General features: G+C 35.0%; 1 protein-coding gene across 2 annotated transcripts; it reads left to right on the top strand.

Annotated features, from left to right (window-relative positions):
• The first annotated feature begins 448 nt into the window (after positions 1-448).
• POU1F1 (POU class 1 homeobox 1) lies at positions 449-20511 on the top strand. 2 transcript variants are annotated; one of them, XM_063443226.1, is made up of 7 exons: positions 449-1183; positions 9542-9607; positions 10978-11136; positions 11893-12117; positions 15543-15707; positions 16801-16861; positions 19781-20511. In XM_063443226.1, exons 1-7 carry the CDS (start codon positions 1048-1050, stop codon positions 19992-19994), a joined length of 1026 nt encoding a protein of 341 aa, XP_063299296.1. In that variant the 5' UTR covers positions 449-1047; the 3' UTR covers positions 19995-20511. The 2 variants fall into 2 exon arrangements, with proteins under 2 accessions (XP_063299296.1, XP_063299304.1); XM_063443234.1 differs by lacking the exon at positions 10978-11136 and having other exon boundaries at positions 9539-9607.
• The last annotated feature ends 1415 nt before the right edge of the window (positions 20512-21926 follow it).

Raw genomic sequence — 21926 nt, 5'->3', positions numbered from 1 at the left:
GAGGGAGTGATGGCAGTTTAGAAATCATGTCCTGATTTTTCAGCTTTTGCCAGCTCCCACTCTAGTTTTGAACATTTTGTCATTTATTCCTATGGGACCAATTTCGCCACAAGAACGACGATATTTCGAGAACCATTCGGCGAAACATTCCACAAAGTAATAGCACACCAATCGGGAACAATCCGCATGTTTCGGTATATTACTGTCTATGTAGTGTAAAAACTGTGGGAGGAGTTAGGGTGGTAAATTTGGCTATAATAAGAATAATAATATATATGTGAGATAACAGTAAGTGGTCTTGCTATGCAAGAACACTTAATTATAATGTAATTATTTTACAACACATAAGAACATTTTACTCATCCAAACCATTTGGAGTTAATTTTTTTTTTAATTATTAAATGTAATTTTTTCATTAATTTTACTTAGTATGACTATTGTAACAGTTTTCCAGAATTTGAGTATATAACATATTATTTCATGTCACATATACCTTACAACCACTACCATTTTGATATACCAGTATTAATGACTGAATCTCCTACTCACTGCACTTTTGGTATACTCTCCAAGCTCTTGCACAAACCTTGACACCCCAAATGTTTATGAACAACATTAACGACGATGACCACAAAGGCTGTCTAAGCATTTTGGGAAATGTAGTTCAAGTTAACCATCACTGTCAAAGAGCACCAGACACTTGCCAGTATCTCAAATAACATGTAAACTAATGGTAGGTTGGCTTAACAGACGAGCTCAGGTTTCTGTTTTCTCAAACTAATTGGTTGGATATTGTTCGGGTTGGTGGGAAGGACAACAGACGTGTTTATGTAGCAATCTCCTGGAGAAAGAGCATTAAGATGGATAAAGGGATTTTCTAACAGTATAAATACCTGCACACGACACCCATTTTCCAAGTAGCCCCTTTTATGAATACAGGCAATTTTAAAAAAAGGTGTGATCTAAACATTTATTATTGATTACTCAAGACTTCCAGAAAAGCAAAACTAAACCATTCTCCCTTTTCTTCTTTTTCAATCTGGGGGAATGAGTTTCCAAGCTTTTGTGACTGCTGATTCTTTTGTGCCACTAAATTCTGAATCTTCAGCTACTTTCCCAGTTAGGATGCATCACAGTGATTATCTTCCTGTCTCTAATCACTCCACCAATGTGGTCTCAACAGGTACGTTACCTTCGTCTTTGTACTTTTTTCTTTTTATTACGATATCTTGGTGCTTTTCTTCTTGATTGTCTAATTTATAATGACTATTGTGTTATCTGATCCAAGAATGACTAAATATAGTACTTTTTACATTTAATTGTTATATTTACTTAAAATATGGTACATTGTTACTAAAATACTTGGAAATTTGCCATTTTAAATGCATAGTGAGCTTTAAAGTATATATATATATATATATATATATATATATATATATATATATATATATACACACACACTTTAAAGCTCACTAAATTTAATTTATTTTTTTAAACACCTGACTTTATTTATTTGTTTATTTATTTAATTATTTGAAACGGCAGCTAAGCTGGACAGTAATAAATAAAGAAAATTAAAAAACATGCATTACAATGAAGTAGTTAGCCTTTGTAAAATGATCTTACATAGTCTGCTTAACAAGTGATGTACATATACTGCATTTTGTAGTCTATTCAAATTGTGTACAGATGTAGCTCTGCTTACAGTGGATATTAAAACAAAAAAAGTATTTATGTGTCAAGTACACACAAATCAATTCAAAGCAATGGCCATTGTTTTTCTGAGGTTTTATGTAACTTAGAAAGTTGAAAACTCTAGGTATATTTTTTTTTAACACAATTTGTTTTACGAAAACTTTTTAAGTTTAAAATATGTAAAATGTGAAATATAGTATATTAAGTTATGATAAATACAAAACATCAGTGTAGATGAATATTTCTATTTAGTGACTGATCACCCAAATATTTTAATTTAATTTTAAAATCTACATCGTAGTTTCAATATTAATACACCCTGTTGCATTTTAAAAGTAAGCTTGTGTATTTTGGAGAGACTATTTTTGATTAAAAAAATAAATGATGCAAACTATTGAAACTATTACAATATAAATAATTTGCATTTAGATCTAGATTTCGGTTGCTACAGCAAAATAAGGAGAACTAACATAGAACTAACTTTAAAAAATGTAAAAAAAAAAAATGTAAAAAAGAAGATACATATGGTGGAATTGCATAAAAATTCACAAAATTGCAAAGCATACCTTACTTTATAACTTAAATGTATGACACATTGGTGACTAAGGTATTTTTTCTGCTTTTCCCATGCACTCAATCTACCACAATTCCCCCTTGTATTCTTTAAGTGCCTCCATATATATTAAAAATATTTTTTTAAAGGAGAAATCAGGCTTTTTTCATACCCTATATTTAAACATTACTTAAGATTAAATAGGAATACAATATTATTATTATTTTTTAGCTAAAAAATATATTTTTGCTCAGTTTTGTATTTAATAATCTTTACACACCAAGTGCACACAAAGAAAACTAACTCAAAATAGATTCACTAATTAGTCCTAATTGTTGAAATGCCTAATGTGTCTAGGATTTCAATATTTTTTTTACATAATAAAACAAATACTGCAAGAAGTTAATTGTGTTTTTTATGTTAAAACTTTTAAAAAATATGGTCTGCTGAAATCACAAATGTATTAGTAGTCATAGAAACCACGTCACAGAAGTATATATTTGTAGATATGTATAGATAAGAGCATGTAGACACTTTTTTTTTCCCAAACCAAAGTCAAATTAGTTAATTGTTTTTTTTTCCACACATGTATGTCCAACTACTGCAAACACCCCATTTTTGTAATCTGCTATTGTTAATGTGTAAAATAATACCCCACACATATATCCTTTCTCCTAATCCTGCCCCTATTCCTAGCCCTAATATGCTCAACCCTTAATCCAACCCTTAATGAAACCCTTAATCCACCCTTTAGTCCAACCGTTAATCCAACCCTTAACACAACCCATAATCAATCCCATAATCCCCCTCCTAATCCTACTCATAATCCAAACTACCATTTTACCTTACCATAATGCAACCCATAGTACAACCTATAACCCTACTTGTAATCCAACCTATAATCCAAACTGTAATCCTACCCATAATCCAACACTTATCCTATCCATAATCCTATCCATAATCCTACTTACCATCCGACCTAAAATCCCAGTCTTAATCCCACCCTCTAATCCCAGTCCTAACCACACACACTAATCCCCCCTCTAATCCACCATTAAGGGATTCCATCTGCTGATACTGATATCAGCAGAAGGTTTTCCCAGCTCACTGTATAGAGGACATTAAAGCACTGCACTGCATGATGGCATAGACCAGTGATGGCTAACCTTGACACCATAAATTGTTTCTGGTCTACATTTCCCATGATGCTCAGCTAGCTTTTAGAGTCTAACACCTAGCTGAGCATCAAGGGAAATGTAGTTCAGAAACAATTTATAGTGTCAAGGTTAGCCATCACTGGCATAGACTATAATATCATCCTTAAGTGGTTAATAATAAACAAAAAGACTAATTTCATACATTGCATATACCACTTGATTACTTAAAAAAAGAAAAATAGATCCAGAGAATGAATGTCAAGCTTCTCAATGTTGTGGCTATGAGGCAAGGAGTCTTTAGGCAACCTTCTTGTGTTTTAAAGGTTCTACTGGTGTCTAAAATCAGCCCTCCTGCTGTGCCTCAACTAATAAGGAAGTTAATGTGCAATAAGCCTGCCCAACTTTGGGTGAGTGTACCAGGGCAAGAACTTTGGACAGCAGATGATAAGATCATTTGAGCTTAGATGACTATATCGATATATCAGTTTGAGGAAAGGTTCTAAATTAATGGCAGCAGCTGCAAATAACTACTGTTTCCTGTGAGAGTAATGGCAATAAGTGTCCTGATGCAGACTTGATGTTCTTCATGTTCTTTATATATGGTGTGACATTATCCTCTATACACTACTGAGTTTAAAAACATGATATGGTATAGTGAATGAATATATATATATATATATATATATATATATATATATATATATATATATATATATAGTTAATACAATGTTAAACAAAAACTGCAGACCAGTCAAGCCATAAGACTTGCTTTCCCTACAGAAATCACAAATCTGCAGTGATGTTACTACCGCAAAGGATTCTGGGTGGGAATATGCAAATTAGTTTAACAAAGAATCAAATTTTTGCCTCATTCCATTTTAAACATGGATTCCTTTGAATCTGTGTGTTCTGTATACAACAGCTTTGAAACACAACTTAGGAGAAGATGCAAAATCAGTGAACCACTCATGGACAGCTGTTTCATTGTTAATGCAAATCATCAGCACGAGGTTGGTTTTATATATGTATAGTATAGTGAATGCTTCTTGTATCATCCATTTCTAGTTACATTTGAGTAATGGGATTTGCTCATAAAATCTATAAGCACATAACGATGAAATTCATATAAATTGATATAACTGCTAACTGCAAATGCATTTGCAATAGAGAAACGGTGGCATTTAAATATAAAATATCCCTATTGCTATCTTGGAAATGTAGTTGGATAAAAATTATGCTACTGAATTGCAATAAGAGTAGAATAGCATACACAGGGTTAATCACTGACGTGAGCATTCAGAGTGAATTTAAAACTTAAGGCCAAAATAGCAAAATTGCTCAAAAATTCTCTAAATCAGCGATACTTTCAGTTCAGCTAACTTTGGGCTAAAATTTTAAATTCAAGTTGAATTCATTTTAAACTCTAATTTTAGTAAAAAAAAATCCTAACAGTTTGGTTAAAGCTGGTCTTACTGTTTTGTTGGATGAAAAAAAAATATTTAAATTTGTAAGTATTTGTAAATATTATTTTTTTAAATAAGACTTTAAACTCTGTAATTTAATAAACAATAGCAAAAAACAATCTTCTGCCTTTATTAGCAAGAATAAACAGTTCTTTAACACCTTAAGGTAAGTCAACAACCAGAGACATCAGCCCTAAAAACAACTTCATTGTGCTGAAGCCATTTTAAGGGTTGAAAGTACCCTTAAAGGGTTATTCTAAGCACCATGACTACTTCAGTGATTTGAAGCAGTTATGGTACTTGGTGTCTGTACATACCATGTTTCCCTTTGAAGACAGAGGTTAATCTTTTTGCTTCCGGGAGTGTTACTCCACCCCCAGTAGCATCATTAGCCAGCGTCTGACGTATGCACGCACAGCCAATGGTGGCATTTTAAGATTTACAAGTTAGTATTTCAGCTTATTTACAGTGGGGTTCTTTTTTTGTAGATATTTAAGTGTTGTATTGATCCTTTGTAGATGGATTTTGGTATTCAGTGAATAAACCCCCAAGTTATAATTGATCTGGAACCAAAAACCCATTAAACCAGTGGTTCCCAAACTGTGTGCTGCGGCGCCCTGGGAACCGCTGGCACCCGGAGGAGCCATGAGGTGCACACAGGGGTGCCGTGGAATGTTTCCCCGATGCTATGATTATAGTACCGGGGAAACATTACTGCTCAACAGGGACCTGGTTGAGTGCCGCAATCCTTTAAGACTGCGACTGGGTCCCTGTAATGTTGGTCGGCTGGAAGGAAGTTACAGCCTGTCACCTCCTCCCAGCATCCTGCAGGGAGACAGTGTGGGAGGGAGAGGAGGCAGCTGTAGCGTGAGTGGAGAGGAGCACGAAGAGCTCTAGACCCCTTCACTCCTCCCAGCAGGACCAGGACTCCAAGCCACCCTCCTTGACACACAAGGTAAGCTAACAGGAGGGTGGCTGGAGATATGAAAAAAGCACTTGTGTGTGAGTGTTTGTATGAGTTTGAGTGTGTGTGTATTAGTGTAAGTGTGTATATTAGTGTGAGTATGAGTGTATGTATGTGTATGAGTGTGTGTATGTGTATGAGTGTTTGTATGTGTGTCAATGTGTGTATATTTATGAGTGTGTGTGTATGTGTATGAGTATTTGTATGTGTGTGAGTGTATGTATGTGTATGTGTATGAGTGTATGTGTATGATTGTGAGTGTATGTATGAGTGTGAGTATGAGTAAGTGTATGAGTTTGTGTATGTGTATGTGTATGAGTGTATGAGTGTATGTGTATGAGTGTGTGTAAGTGTATGAGTGTTTGTATGTGTGTGAGTGTATGTATGAGTGTGTGTGTATGTGTATGAGTGTATGTGTGTGAACGAGTATGAGTGTGTTTGTGTCAGGGTGTGCATCTGTGTGTGTTTATATATGTCAGTGTGCTTCTGTGTCTGTGTGTGCGCACACATCTGTGTATGTGCCTCTGTGTGTCAGGGTGTATGTTTTTATGTCAGTGTGTGTCAGTGTGTGTATCTGTGTCATGGTGTGGGCATGTATCAATGTTTGTGTGTGTCAGGGTGCATGTGTGTATGTCGGTGTGTATCTATATCTGTGTATGTGTCGGTGTCTATATGAATTTGTGTGTATGTGTCTGTGTATTTATATGCATCTGTGTGTTAATGTGCATGAATATCTGTGTAAGAATGTATGTATGTATGTGGTAATGTATGTGCATACATCCAATTAGTCAAACACCTGCACAATATACAAGCACATCCCTGCAATCTAACACAAATATTACTTACAAACACACCCCTGCATTCAAACTCAAAAAAATTATATTCAAACACAAATACTTCACACAAATGTACAATTTTAAAGTGAACATTACATTCAGACACACCCCTGCAAGCAAACGCAAACATTACATGCAAAAACACACCAGTATTAAAAACACAATAAATGTATACAAGCATCCCTTCAAACACAAACACTGCACATTACACTATAGCATCAGTAAAGTGCCTTGGAAAAATACTGAAATATTAAGGGCGCCTTGAACCTAAAAAGTTTGGGAACCACTGCATTAAACCATTTGTCTCTAATAAATATTTCTCGTAGCGTTATCTGCCAATAATGATATAAATCTGATAGAGATATTTGGTCTATTTATGTGATGTAGAACATCTTGGCTCCCTGGCATTCATTGTTATATACTGTGTCCTATGCAACTGATGGTCAAAAGAGATTAGAAGAAATGAAACAATGGTTTTATTTCTTCTCTTCATTTGCAATGTTTACCCTGGCTTTGCCTTGTCTGGATTGGTTTATGATGAAATTTAAGTTAAATAAATTAAATTAAGTAATTTTATTGGTTACAATTTGAGGGATCTGCCTGACAACCCAGGCAGAAAGTCCAGAAAATTTTATTTGCTAGCACTAACCTGTAACTTTCCAAGACACCCTAAAACCTGTACATGGGTGGTACTGTTTTACTTGGGAGACTTTGCTGAGTACAAATATTAGTGTTTCAAAACAGTAAAATGTATTACAACGATGATATTGTCAGTGAAAGTTACATTTTTTTTTTCATTTTCTACACACAAACGGTACTTTCGTTGCTAATATCATTTTTGTGATATGTTTTCCTGTTTTGAAACACTAATATTTGTGTTCAGTGAAGTGACCTGAGTATAACAGTAACCCCCCCCCTCCCCCATGTACAGGTTTGATAGTGTTTTTGAAAGTAACATGTTTAAATATAAGGTTTAAGATATGTAACAGGGTTGATGTTCCAGGAGGGATAAGCCAAATGGCTAATGATTTAGGTAAACTAGAAAAATGGTCAGAGTTATGGCAACTGACATTTAATGTGGATAAGTGCAAGATAATGCATCTTGGACATAAAAACCCAAGGGCAGAGTACAGAATATTTGATAGAGTCCTAACCTCAACATCTGAGGAAAGGGATTTAGGGGTGATTATTTCTGATGATTTAAAGGTAGGCAGACAATGTAATAGAGCAGCAGGAAATGCTAGCAGAATGCTTGGTTGTATAGAGAGAGATATTAGCAGTAGAAAGAGGGAAGTGCTCATGCCATTGTACAGAACACTGGTGAAACCTCACTTGGAGTATTGTATGCAGTACTGGAGACCGTATCTTCAGAAGGATATTGATACCTTAGAGAGAGTTCAGAAAAGGGCTACTAAACTTAGGTTCTTAACATGTATAGCTTGGAGGAAAGACGAGACAGGGGGTATATGATAGAAACATTTAAATACATAAAGGGAATCAACACAGTAAAGGAGGAGACTATATTTAAAAGAAGATAAACTACCACAACAAGAGGACATAGTCTTAAATTAGAGGGACAAAGGTTTAAAAATAACATCAGGAAGTATTACTTTACTGAGAGGGTAGTGGATGCATGGCCTTCCAGCTGAAGTGTTAGAGGTTAACACAGTAAAGGAGTTTAAGCATGCGTGGGATAGGCATAAGGCTATCCTAACTATAAGATAAGGCCAGGGACTAATGAAAGTATTTAGAAAATTGGGCAGACTAGATGGGCCGAATGGTTCTTATCTGCCGTCACATTCTATGTTTCTATGTTTCTATGTTTGCTTTTCCATTTTTTTCACTTTTAAATTTGCCAGATTGGTTATGTTGCTTTTGAGAGAGTATGGTAGCCCAGGTATGAGAATTACCACAATGATGGCATACCATTTGCAGAAGAAGACAACCCAAGGTATTGCAAATGATGTCACAAACATTGGCCAAAGATAGCGTTCATAATTGTTTTTTGCATTTTTAATACACAAACAAATATAAATGCTAACTTTGGCCAGTGTTTGATACCAAGTGGCTAGTAAAAAAGACTGGACATACACCATATTGCATACCCTGTTTTGTCTACTTTTGCAAATGGTATGCCATCATGGGGGTAATTCTCATTCCTGGGCTACGATACAGTCTCAAAGGCAACATAACCAGTCTTGCAAATTTCAATGTGTGTAAACTGGAAAATATGCTAGATCTGACCCTGTAACTTTCCAAAACACCATAAAACCTGTACATGGGGTGTGTGTACTGTTGTACTCATGAGGCTTTGCTGAATACAAATATGTGCATGTTATTGGAGTAAAAGCTAACTGTATTATGACATTCACAGTTAGAATGCCACGCAGAACTAAAAGAAATTTTAAAAATCTTAATTTTTCTTTTTTTTTATTTCATTATAAATTGTTCATGTGAAATGCAAGCCCTGTTTCTTCGGAAAAAAAATGATATATAATAAGTGTGGGTGCACTTAATATGAAAAAGGTGAATTACGTTTGATCAGACAAATAGCGCAAATTCCAGTTTTTGTTTACGTTTTGTTTTGATCACAACGTGTACAGCTGGCTCAGTGCTTAAGGGGTTACAATATGTATAATGAACACAGTATTTTGGAATTTTCAGTAAAACAAGTGAAATCTTTTCTTCTCAAAACAAGAATTTGCATTTAAATGAATCATAAAAAAATATTTTAATATAGCCAAATATTTTAAGAATGCATCTTGAATCATCATACATTTTCTTACCAGTCCCGTCTGTTTTGTCTTTGGTCCAAATTCCTAAATTTTCTCACATATACTTCCCTGTGCCTAATGTGGATAACACTCCAGCAGGCCTGCACTACCCAAATCCATCCTGTCACTATGGAAACCAGCAAGCTGCCTATGGGGTCATGACAGGTAAGAATGTATTTAAAGACTTTTGCATGATCTGTACAGTATTATGTATGTGTTTATTAGTAACAGTAACAATAGAAAGTTAAATCGGAACGTAAAAATGTTATATCCATGCACCTGTAACATCTGGTAATGTTGAATGGATGTAAAAACAATGCAGACATATTATGATACTTAATCTAACGCATACAGGGTTAGTCACTAATTGGAGAATTTAAGGTTAATTCAAAATGAATATCAAAATTAAAGTCAAAATAACCAAACTGGAAAAATTCCCTCTAATGTGGCCTTTAGTTTGAAATTCACTTTGAATTCACCTTGAAATCTAACTGTAGTGAATATAATAAACTTGATAGTGGAAAATATTTTGTTTTTCGGAAAGAGAAAACTGTTACCTTAAAGCATTTTTTTTTAATATAACAATCCTTTTGTCACGTTTTAAAAAGGAAATAGATTTTGTTTTTCAATTGAGGACAGTGTTTAAAAACCAACAGTCAATACAGAAGACCAAAGAGACTGTCGGCTATCAAACACCATCTGACCCAAGGTGTATGTATGTGGCTAAAGGATCCTGTCACATACTAAAGGTTGGGATTAGTTTTCTAAATGTTTTGACATAAACTTGATTTTTTATTTTTTTATTTTAAAAAATCTATTTCCTTTCTAAACTTAATGAAATGATGTTATATTAAAAGTAGTTTTTAGGTGACAGTTGTACTTTAAGCTTGTTTCTCAGAGTTAGTGTGTTTCTATGTTCTGACCCAATCAGACTAGTCTATTCTCTGGTATCCCTGAGCTAGCTTGTTTATCATGTTTGATTTTGCAACATTCTAATCTTGGCTTGAGATGTTCATCATGGATGTTTGTCCACAGTCATTCATATCTTTCTGCTCCTAGGAGGCATTATGCATATCCCAGGCAGGCCAATAATCTCTGGCTGTTCATCTCTTCCCTTTCTCTTTTTTTCTGGTTAGGTTGTGGCCTATATTCTGTGAATTAAACTTTGTTTCCTAAGCGATTAGCAAGCTCTCTTTAAACATTCATTAATAGCTTAAAATTATAAGACAGGTATGTAGGTGGCTGATAAGGAGAGTGAGATGCCATTGTAGCCAAATATTTTTTATTGAAAAGGTTTTTTTATAATAGTAATTTTATAAACATTTCAAAATTGACCGCTATTAAAACTTAATCTTAGAACTGTGTCATATATTGTAATCAGTTCTAAAGATGGCAGATCATAAACAAACGGACATTAACTCTGTGTCTTGTAGTATGACAACAAGCTTTATTTTTAAGATGTATGTGTCAAGATCTGTGAATTAATATTTTGCGGCTGATATATGTAAGTGTATGTTATTACAACTATTTTGTAGGCATTAAATCTGCCACTCCAGAAATGCTGTCAGCAAGTATTTCTCAAACAAGAATTTTACAAACTTGCAGCATGCCCCTGTCAAACGTTGTCAATGGAGTGAGCACTCTGCAAGGCAAGTTGTTCTCTAAGTTAATTAACCACATATGTATTTACCAATGTGCTATTTTGTGATTGCTCAAACATTGCAATCCATTTTCTGTTACTGTAAGATCTCACATGTATCTACATAGCCAGTAATTAAATTCATCGGGAAAATCTGAATAAAAAATGAAAAGTAATAATGTCAAATGGTGTCATATAGTGTCCAACAGTGTCATATAGAGAACAGCAGTTAAAGAACAAGATAGACAGAAACATCCACTCTTTATCCAGTCCTGTATAGTACATCCATCTCTTTCTGGTTATGTAATGTAGAGAGCAAAGGGGTATTTTATACTCAGGATGATAGGTCATTGTAATCTAATAAGATGTTGACCATCAGAAACTGTTATCTACAAGGCTTCAATGTAAATCTGATTTACAAAATTCTGCTAGATTTATTTAGAATAAGATTTAAATCCTGTTTGCTAATGTCAACACCATCTATTAAGGGGATTCTTTAGAAGGAGTTATAACCTTCACTTTGTTTTTTATAGAAAACATTATAAGTACCTTCTGCATTCTTCATTTTGCCAGTCAACAACCTTTTATGGACAGCAAAAAGTAGGCAGGTATTAATTATTAAATAGTTATAATAATGAAAAATGGAAATAATTAACCTTGTTACATACAGTCATTGATTTATAATTCATCTTGCAATATGCATTAAATACTTTGGAGGTATTTAATATTTACCATATATTTCTATGTAAAAATATATATATATTTTTTTAAAGAAATGCACATTACCTTTTGTTTTTAGGAGTCCATACAGGTAGTCTGCCTCCTTGCCTTATGAGTGCTAGCTCTTGTGCGCTGGGACATGGATTTGCTCCTGTGCATCAATCTCTCCTTGGAGAGGACCTAACCACTGCAGACTTCAAGCAGGAGTTCCGAAGAAAAAATAAACCAATTGAAGAACCCATTGACATGGATTCTCCAGAAATTAGGGAGTTGGAAAAGTTTGCTAACCAGTTTAAAGTCAGAAGAATTAAGTTAGGTATGTTTTTGTTTTCCAAATGTTATGTATAACACCATGGGTTGCTGTCTGGACTGCAGTTGTGATGATGTTGACCTGTTTTCAGGATTCGAATAAAACAAAGTCAGTCCAACAGAAAAAGTATGGTGCTATCAAATTGCATTTTTATTCTGATTTATAAATCAAGAAGTATTTATTTGTAGTGTCCATTAAGTGGGTAAGAGAGCCATGTATGCACAAAGTAGACATTGTCCTTGTTTCCTCCAGTTTACTTCCATTTGTTTTGAGGAATGGAATGGAATGGAGAAGAAGGTGTCTAGAGTGAAGAGATGTCCTTAGAGAGGAGATAGGCTGCCTCTACAGTCTAAGGGAATTTAGGAGATTAAAACCCTATGATGCAAATGCTTTTTTCTGCTTGCTTTGCAACTGTTCAGTAAGACAGGCAGGGAATCAAAAGGACTTGAATTTAAATCCATGCATCCCCAGCCTACCATCTACAAGATTAAATACCCAGGAGGCACGGTCTCACTATAGTAACCCCACATTAGCATCTGCTTTACACAGGTACTAGATGGTGCACTCTCTGCTGATTGCCCCGGTAACTGTGTAAACCTCTAGAAGGAAACAGGGAGTCCGGAGGCCTTGCAGAGAAGATGAGAGCATTTGAGAGTAGCAGAGTTGCCACTCACCTAGTACAATGTGAAAGAAACCAGGCAGCTGTTATGGGAAAAAGACGCCTGATATTAAAATAATACTAAAAAAAATCAACCGTTTTGCTGCAGTAGGTCCAAACCTAGTTGACCTAGTGGAGAATATGTAGTTGCATTTGTAGACGTGTCAGTTATCACTCTCAGCCAAAGAATAATAATGTGCAGAGTTTGTTTGCTAATGTAAAATACGAACATCTACTTTAGTTTACCAGTGCAGACAGAAAGGATCAGAGAAGACTGAAAAATGTCAAAACCAGTAAATGTCAAACCATTCACATATTGTCAGAAAGTTCATCATGTCATTGGACAGAGCAAGAGGACTCATGGCATCATAACCTATAAATCCCATTGTAGTGGTTATGGTACTGGTAGTGTCCATTTAATGTAGCTACATTTACATAGTAACACTACAGTCTCTGCTCATAGGAGGCTTGATGTTCTGAGCAAACTGCAATACAGACTACATGAATTTATCATCAGATCAAAAATTAACAAAAAATTTAAAGAATCCAATACCGTTTCACAACTTGGAATAATGCAGGGACATAGGTTTAATTATTGTAAAACAATTGCCATTCTTGTATCATTTCAGCTTTGCTAAACAAATGGCCAAGCCTGGGCTTTACTAATATAATGAAATTTATGTTTTTTTATTTTTTTATTTTTTATTTATAGTTATACAAACTATACAAATATGTACAAAGCCAATCATTACAGAACACATAACACATTATTGAGCAGTACTCTGATTTTGTAAATCTAATTTATCAAAATATATTACATATTGAAACAAAACAAAATAAACTGCGTAAAGCATTGTTAACAATGTATTCAGGCACAAGCCTGAGAAACTATATATTGTATTACAGTTTGAATGAAGGTTATTCTTCGCATTACGATCTTGATATTGGGTGCAGCTCATGCAGACATGATTAGAACACATTGAGCTGATGATGCAGCTAAAAAAAGCATAAAGCAATTATCCCTGTAGGCTTTGCAGGCAGTGATAAATAAAACAATCTATAGTTTTATTTTATGTTTAAAAATGTTAAAGCTAGAATTGCTGGTATTCTGGAATTGTATTTTCCATGGCCGCATTTATAATGGTTACTATGTTATTACATCATTGAATTGCTAATTACTTTATTGTCCATGTTTAATTGTCAAACTTTGCTATTTGCAAATAAAAAGAAGTACTAAAAGGGATAAACAATGTCTTCTATAGAATGTCATTTAGGGATAACACAGATCACATTTTCCTTTTCCCTATTTTCCTTTTTGGGAGTTATGTATATATTGTATACATTTTAATTTTACAGTAAATGATGGTATGACATATATTTCAAATTAATTATTTTGCACTTTTATACTAGGACAAAACTAATTAAATTAAACAAACTGCTCACAGAACATGATAAATCTAATGTGACATTTGGTTTAGGTGGTAAGTTGTGCATCAGGAAAATGCTGCACAGTTAGGTTTTATAAAATGATCAGCTTTCCGAAATGCTGCCTTTCATACACATTGCATGCCTGTGTGGAATCCCATTAACAATATAACCATCTGAATGGTTGGTGTTCAGAATATGCTGGCTGTCATTTAAGCTATGATGTCATAGTGCTGCATTAAAGGGACACTAAAGTCACCTAAACAACTTTAGCTTAATAAAGCAGTTTTAGTGTATAGATCATGCCTCTCAGGTTTCACTGCTCAATTGTCTGCCATTTAGGAGTTAAATCACTTTGTTTCTGTTTATGCAGCCCTTGTCACACCTCCACTGGCTCTGACTGACACAGCCTGCATGTAAAAAAAAATAATTGTTTCACTTTCAATCAGATGTAATTTACCTGAAACAATTGTATCTTTTGCTCTGTAAAGTGAACTTTAATCACATACAGGAGGCTCTTGCAAATTCTAGCAAGCTATCAACATAGCAAGGGATAAGACAATGTAAATTAAACAGAACGTGCAATAAAGGAAGGATAAACTTTAGATGACTCTTTACAGGAAGTGTTTAGGAAGGCTGTGCAAGTCACATGCAGGGAGGTGTGACTAGGGTTCATAAACAAAGTGATTTAACTCCTAAAAGACAGATAATTGAGCAGTGAGGCTGGAGGGGCATGTTCTATACACCAAAACTACGTCATTAACCTAAAGTTGTTTTGGTGACTATAGTGTCCCTTTAAAAAGAGTAGAGCTTAATACAGTTTATAATGCTACCATTTTAAAATGTTTATAGCTTTGCAGGTTTATAATGATAGGAAGGATTTTAAATCTGGGATAAGCTTTGAGGAATGGTATGGGGTGGACATTTGTTCTTGAGAAAATAAATACATTTTATAATGTTAACATTTTAAAATGTTTAGGGTTATGCAGGGATTAATTATAAGTGATGTATAAGGCTGGGATATTAAGAGGTATGTATTTCAGAGGGATCATTTATGGGTTTATTCTGTTGCTTAAACAGGTTTATATTGTTAGGAAGGATTTTAAAGCTGGGATAAGCTTTAAAGGACTGCTATAGGGTGGACCTTTGTTCTTGAGAAAATGATAAAAACCTATATAAATATATTTCAAATATAAATAATGGCTTAGTCATTGATGGTGTGCTCAATAAGCCTTAGAATGTAAATCATCACTACTGGGAGAAAATGTCAGGTCAGTGCAAGTGCATGCTGTTAAAATCTTAAACCATAATATGTTGATATGTCAACTACATCATTTTATTTTTATAGGCTACACACAGACTAATGTCGGTGAAGCTCTTGCAGCAGTACACGGCTCAGAATTTAGCCAAACTACAATATGCCGTTTTGAAAACCTGCAGTTAAGCTTTAAAAATGCATGCAAACTGAAATCCATACTATCAAAATGGTTGGATGAAGCCGAACAAGTTGGAGGTATTCATTGCCTTATCATGATTGTTACCATATTTTTATACAAACTGATTGCAAGATACAAAGAAGAACAAGTTTTTTGCCCCATTCAGTACATTCAGCTTTTAATGAATAATGCAGTGTGGTTGGAAATAATGAAGCACATTCTATATGACATATTTACCAACTGCAAGAGATGACCAAGATTAGATCAAGCTCTGGTCAATGTGATGGATCCCCACCTCCCCCCATGATAGCGAGATTGCATCATTAGGAATTATGGAACCTTGCTAGTTAACTTTGTATAAAAATAAGATTAAAATGGCATCCCCATGAAAAGTCTTACTGTTAATTACATTTGTTAATGGAAAAGAATGCAGAAAAGTTAGTGGAAAGAAGCAGAGTGTATTTGCCAGCAGACCTGCCAAATCTCGAGGTCTGTGTTTGATGATATCCACACCTTATATTATGCTCTTATTATCTTGCGCTTTGAAGTTTGCATCAGAATTAATGCTTTGATATAGAGTTGTGTGTTTAAAACAGCGTTCCATTGCTAAGGGTGCAGAGGTTCAAGGTTAAGAATGAAATACGATTTATGTCTGTGTTCATTTGCATATCCAACAGGGCATTCTGTGAGAATTAAGGAAACATGACTTCTCAGAAATGCTATCTTCAAGAAAAACTATACCAGGGTTCTGATTTGTAATATGTAAATGATTAACAGAAGTAGATTTTTAATTTGCATTAATCAGTGGGGGGTTTTATCACATTTTGCTCCCACCGCAACTTTCTTTGATATTTGCATTTTTAGTTATAACCATCTACCCTCTTGTTGGGAAACATGACCTGTCATTGTATTCTTTTTATGCTCAAACACTCTTCACAATACTGAGACTTTAAGCAAAATGCCTCAAACAGTTTCCAGAATTGCTGTTATTGTTGGTATATCATACACTTTCCTTTAAAAAATAATTTGATTACTTCTGGATTATTTAATTATTGCCATGACTTCAAAGACAATCTGCAGTTATCACTGCTAGTTAATAAACTTGTTTTTATTTTTTTCTATTTACAAATAAATATTTGTGTAGTTCAATATTATTTTGCTTTTGAACAGCTTTATACAATGAAAAAATTGGTGGTAATGAACGAAAAAGGAAACGCAGAACAACAATAAGGTTAGTGAGAAAAAAATAAAAAGTATATTTTTAACTTAATATTGAATAGCTAATGTTTAAAACTGGCCAAATCCATGTAATAATTGTAATTGTTCATCTTACTGAGCTACATACGTTTGTTCTTTACTTACACTGATCAGCCACAGAACTAAAACCACTGACAGATGAAGTGAATAACATTGATCATTTTGATACAAAAGCACCTGTATTGGGGGGTGGGTGATATCTTGGGTAAAATGTGAACAGTCAGTTCTTGAATTTCATGTGATTTCAGCAGGAAAAATGGGCAAGCAAAAAGTGTGCTTTTGACAAGGGCTAAATAGTGATTGCTAGATGACAGGGTTAGTGTATCTCCAAAACATCAAGTCTTTTTTTTTGGGGGGGGGGGGAGGGGTTCCCAGTATGCAGTGGATGGTACCTATCAATAGTGGTGCAGGGTGGGCTAGCATCAAGGTCATGAGTACCCAAGGCTCATTGATGCACGTGTGGAGCAAAGGCTTAAACTGCTGAAAGATGTAATGGTGGCCATGATGGAAAGGTGCATTGCAGTTTGGTGAATATGGGAAAGAAGGCAGTCTGGCAGAGGCAGTGTTATGCTCTGGACAATGTCCTGCTGGAAAACTTTGGGTACTGGCATTCTTGTGGATGTTACTTTGACACATCCTGCCTACCTAGAGATTATTGCAGACCATGTACACCCCATCATGGCAATGGAGATCTTTGTTGGCAGTGGACTCTTTCAGCATGATAATGCACCCTGCCACACTGAAAAAAATGTTCAGGAATGGTTTGAGGAACATGACAAAGAGTTGAATATGTTACCTTGACCTCCAAATTCCCCAGATCTCAATTCGATTGAGCATCTGTGGGATGTGCTGCCAAAACAAATTCAATTCATATTGTGCAGTGCTTAAAGGATCTGCTGCTACTGTCCTGTGATATCTACAACCAAGACATATTCAGAGGTCTTGTGGAGACCATTCCTCGATGCATCAGATCTGTTTTGGCAGCACAAGGTGGACCTACATGATATTAGGCAGGTGGTTTTAATGTTGTGGCTGATCAGTGAATTACATAAACATGACTGCAGTCTTCTACAAGCACACCATATATCTGGTGTTTAGCAAACTCAATTCTGTAGCAATTTTTATATTGTGATAATCAACTAAGGTCTTATGCAATACTGACATATAAGCTTCTTGTAAGCATGTGTGTTTACAAGTGAACAGAGTGTCTAAGTAACCACAGTGCAGTAGCTTATTATCAATGGTTATTTCATTTGCCAGAGGTTAGATGCCAATGCATCCCGCATAGTCCTGTTTTTGCTGCTAGGTCATCTTCATAATTGGTGCCTAGAACAGTGGCCCCATTTGTATTTGACTTTACATGACACTAATCTATCCACATTACCGGTAGTTACAGCCATATCAATAAAGTGAAAGTATTACAATGAATTCTGGAATATGGTGTTGCTACTAACATCCACATTTAATATTGACCTTCCTACGTTCAAAATATAGAACCAAAATATAGGGCTCATTTGAGAAAACAAATAACGTTAGAAAGTCCAAAGACCCGTAATATTAAAGTCTTATGTGCATGAATTTGAAGAACTACTACACATAGGTGAAATAATTTACTTTTATTCTATTCATCCATAACAGAGGTATATGAACCCATTTTATACAACACTGATAGCTGAATGGGTTTGTATTACCACAGTAGAGTAGAATGGTTGATACTGAGAAAAAAAAACTATAATTAAATTGAAAAAATTGAGTTGTTAAAGCATGATTAACAACTACAAAGTTATGGAATTAGTAAGTCAGGTAACTACAGTTCCATCAAAACTGATAAATCACAGGAGCTTGTAAGTAATACCATAAATAACCTGTGGCATCCAGCAATGACAACATTATTACTTACTTTAGAAAGCATTCTTTCAGAGGAGTAAATATAATAATATTTAAAGAGTTGAGAGGAAATGGATATATAATCAAAGGACCATAAAACTTTATAATGGAACGTTAACTTCCCAGAATTTCTAAAGAATATTTTTATGTATCCCTATATTTAAAGGGACACTATAGTCATCAGAACAATTACAGCTTATTGCATTTGTTCTGGTGAATAGAATCATTACCTTCAGGCTTTTTGCTGTAAACACTGTCTTTTCAGAGAAAATGCCGTGTTTATATTACAGCCTAGTGATAACTTCACTGGCCACTCCTAAGATGTCTGTTAGAGATCCTTCCTGGGTCATGGCTGCCTAAAATGCATCCAAACATTCAGTATCTCCTCCCTCTGCATGCAGACACTGAACTTTCCTCATAGAGATTCATTGATTCAATTCATCTCTATGAGGAGATGCTGACTGGCCAGGGCTGTGTTTGAATCATGCTGGCTCTGCCCCTGATCTGCCTCTTTGTCAGTCTCAGCCAATCCTATGGGGAAGCATTGTGATTGGATCAGGCTACCACTTCTGATGAAGTCAGCAGACTGCTTGTTTTTCTGAACCTAACAGGATGCAGAGTTACAGCTTCAGGCTTGAATACAGTACTATATATGTACTATATGTATGGAGGCACGAGGGGCCCAGGGGGGCTAGATGGTGGTTTTAACACTATAGGGTCAGGAATATATGTTTGTGTTCCTGACCCTATAGTGATCCTTTAACAAATATGTATAAGTATGGTGTGAAAAATAGAAATATGCATTTTTATTCTCCATCTTGGATCCCTGGCAATCAGTGTTATTAAGGTTCAACACGAGTTATAGGTGATTTTCCATAATTTAACCATTAGCATAAATTCCAGAGAAATGGCAATTACCTTTTAAACAACAGTTTGCTGGGAATCCTAATTTTAAGACCTGCCTTTATTTGTTCTTTATTTGTTTCCTCTCTTCCTGTTCTCATAGCATTGCTGCCAAGGAAGCATTGGAGTCTCATTTTGGAGAGCAAAGTAAACCATCTTCTCAAGAAATAATGAGAATGGCAGAGGGCTTGAACCTGGAAAAAGAAGTTGTCCGGGTTTGGTTCTGTAACCGGAGACAAAGAGAAAAGAGAGTGAAAACAAGTTTACATCAAAATACATACACTTCATTCTCAAAAGAACATCATGAATGCAGATGAAACAATACTGCTGGCAAATCCAGCTTTTGCGTAGCTTTAAACCTGTTTCACTGACAGGGTTATACACTAGATCTGAGTAACGAGTGAGGTAAAAATGACCAAGTTGTAACTATGGCGAGCACGAGCATTTTTCCAGATTCATTTTTGTTTATCTCAGTTTTTCCGTTTGGATTGGATTTGTGAAAATTTGGAGTTTAGAGAATAACCCTGTAAATGTCTGTAAAATAGTACTTAAATTATGAAATATAAATTTGAAAGCACTGTCAATCATTTACATTGTAGGAAATAGAGTAAAAATTAAGAGTTTATGTACTAGTAAATTGATGAAAATTATCATTCAGTATAAAGTGTTAAAATATTTAATATTGCAAGGCCAAACGTTATGGAGGTAGATTATAATCAGTTATAACATCCTAACCCACAAGACTAAAAATAGTATTATTTTCCCCAACTACCTGATTCAGCATCCCGGATATTTTATATTACATGACTTTCCAAAGCAATGGCTCAGGTTAGAAATAGGGATAAACGTATGCACACATTTGGCTATTTCTATTTGATAGAACCACAACATAGATGTCTTGGCTGTCATGATATCACTCTCTGGTCGCAGCGATCAGTCTCTCTCAGTTTCCTGACAAACCAGGAGTTATGGGAAAAGAAAAACATGCATATGTTCTAGTGCTGCCCTGATTGTTGGTGCTACACGGTGTCATACAGTAATGAAGAGGTGAAGACACAATGTGCAATAAAAACTAGAATACGTGGTCTGATTGACACTCTGCAACAAAGGATCAGTTTGTCTCTGGGTAGAGCCAGAAGGTGTCCCAAGACTGATGGGAGTTACAATATTTTCGGTTCTGACCTTAATTCGTCCACATTTACTGACCTACCAGGAAAGAAACTGTAGAAATAAAGACAATATGTTAATTTAATAGCCACTTCTATTTGGTCTTCAGTCTAATAGTTTATGATGTCTCCACTGGCATTAATCTTAGTACATTATTCGAAGTTTCTAGATATATATTTTCAGCAAATGAACTGAAAAAGCACACTTTAAAAACAGCTTTAACAATTTCTAGAAACAAATCACATTAAAATATTGAAGAAAAATGCTAGAAAAAACCCTGTCAGCCTTTAATGTATTGGCCAACAGGGGCATAATTGTATGAATGTGACATGGACCTTCGATCAGAAGACACAATATCTTTTAATAAAACATCAACTATTTCGGAGGTTATGAGAAATTAATGCTTACCTTTACATAAAATGATTGCTTTCTACAGTTAAAGTATGTAGAAATAATGGAACTCCCTTATCATTCTATAATTCATTAAACGAGAGGGCTATTTCCATGTGCATTTAATAGTTATTGAACATTATTTAAATTCCCTTTTTTGGCTTTTTTCCACCACCTCCCTGGTCTCAACCCAGTTGGCCCCCATCCCTGCATGAGATCATTAATCTTTATGATCTCAGCCAATCCAATGCTTTCCTATAGGAGCGTGAAGATGCTGAATGCAAGTGACACACACCATGCAGCACTGAAATAGTGGCTGTCTAAATGACTGCACACAGAGGTGTTAAATTGTGGAGCTATCTACTAAACAGCTGCCTGAAAGATCAAAAATAATAAAAGGGCTCTTGAAAAAGTCTATAAAGATAGAGAAAATGTGCCACACATTTGGTATATACAGGTAACTCTTGAAATTCGGCCAAGAAGAAATCTTGCTCCATCCACCCCTGAACCATGATCTATCTCACACAAAGGATTTGGAGATACATTGGATCTTGATGTAGGGGACTTTCTGGAGAAAAGTGGCCCTCTCAGGGCAAAGCTATTTTAGCACAATCCATATTGTGCAGTTCCTTCGTGCCTGTCTTTGTTTTTAAATTATTTTGTTATTTGCATTAAATACTACACTATAAGTG

The sequence above is a fragment of the Pelobates fuscus genome, chromosome 1, assembly GCF_036172605.1.
Source record: "Pelobates fuscus isolate aPelFus1 chromosome 1, aPelFus1.pri, whole genome shotgun sequence".
Lineage (NCBI taxonomy): Eukaryota > Metazoa > Chordata > Amphibia > Anura > Pelobatidae > Pelobates > Pelobates fuscus.
Note: the sequence above shows the minus strand (reverse complement) of the source record. Positions and strands in the feature narration are given on the sequence as shown.

What these genes read in the sequence shown, in the direction of transcription:
- POU1F1 (XM_063443226.1), top strand. Translation starts at nt 1,048, where the DNA reads ATGAGTTTCCAAGCTTTTGTGACTGCTGATTCTTTTGTGCCACTAAAT. An exon ending in CACCAATGTGGTCTCAACAG is followed by an intron (nt 1,184 to 9,541) that starts GTACGTTACCTT and finishes ACACTCCAGCAG; the next exon opens with GCCTGCACTACCCAAATCCA. An exon ending in TGCCTATGGGGTCATGACAG is followed by an intron (nt 9,608 to 10,977) that starts GTAAGAATGTAT and finishes ACTATTTTGTAG; the next exon opens with GCATTAAATCTGCCACTCCA.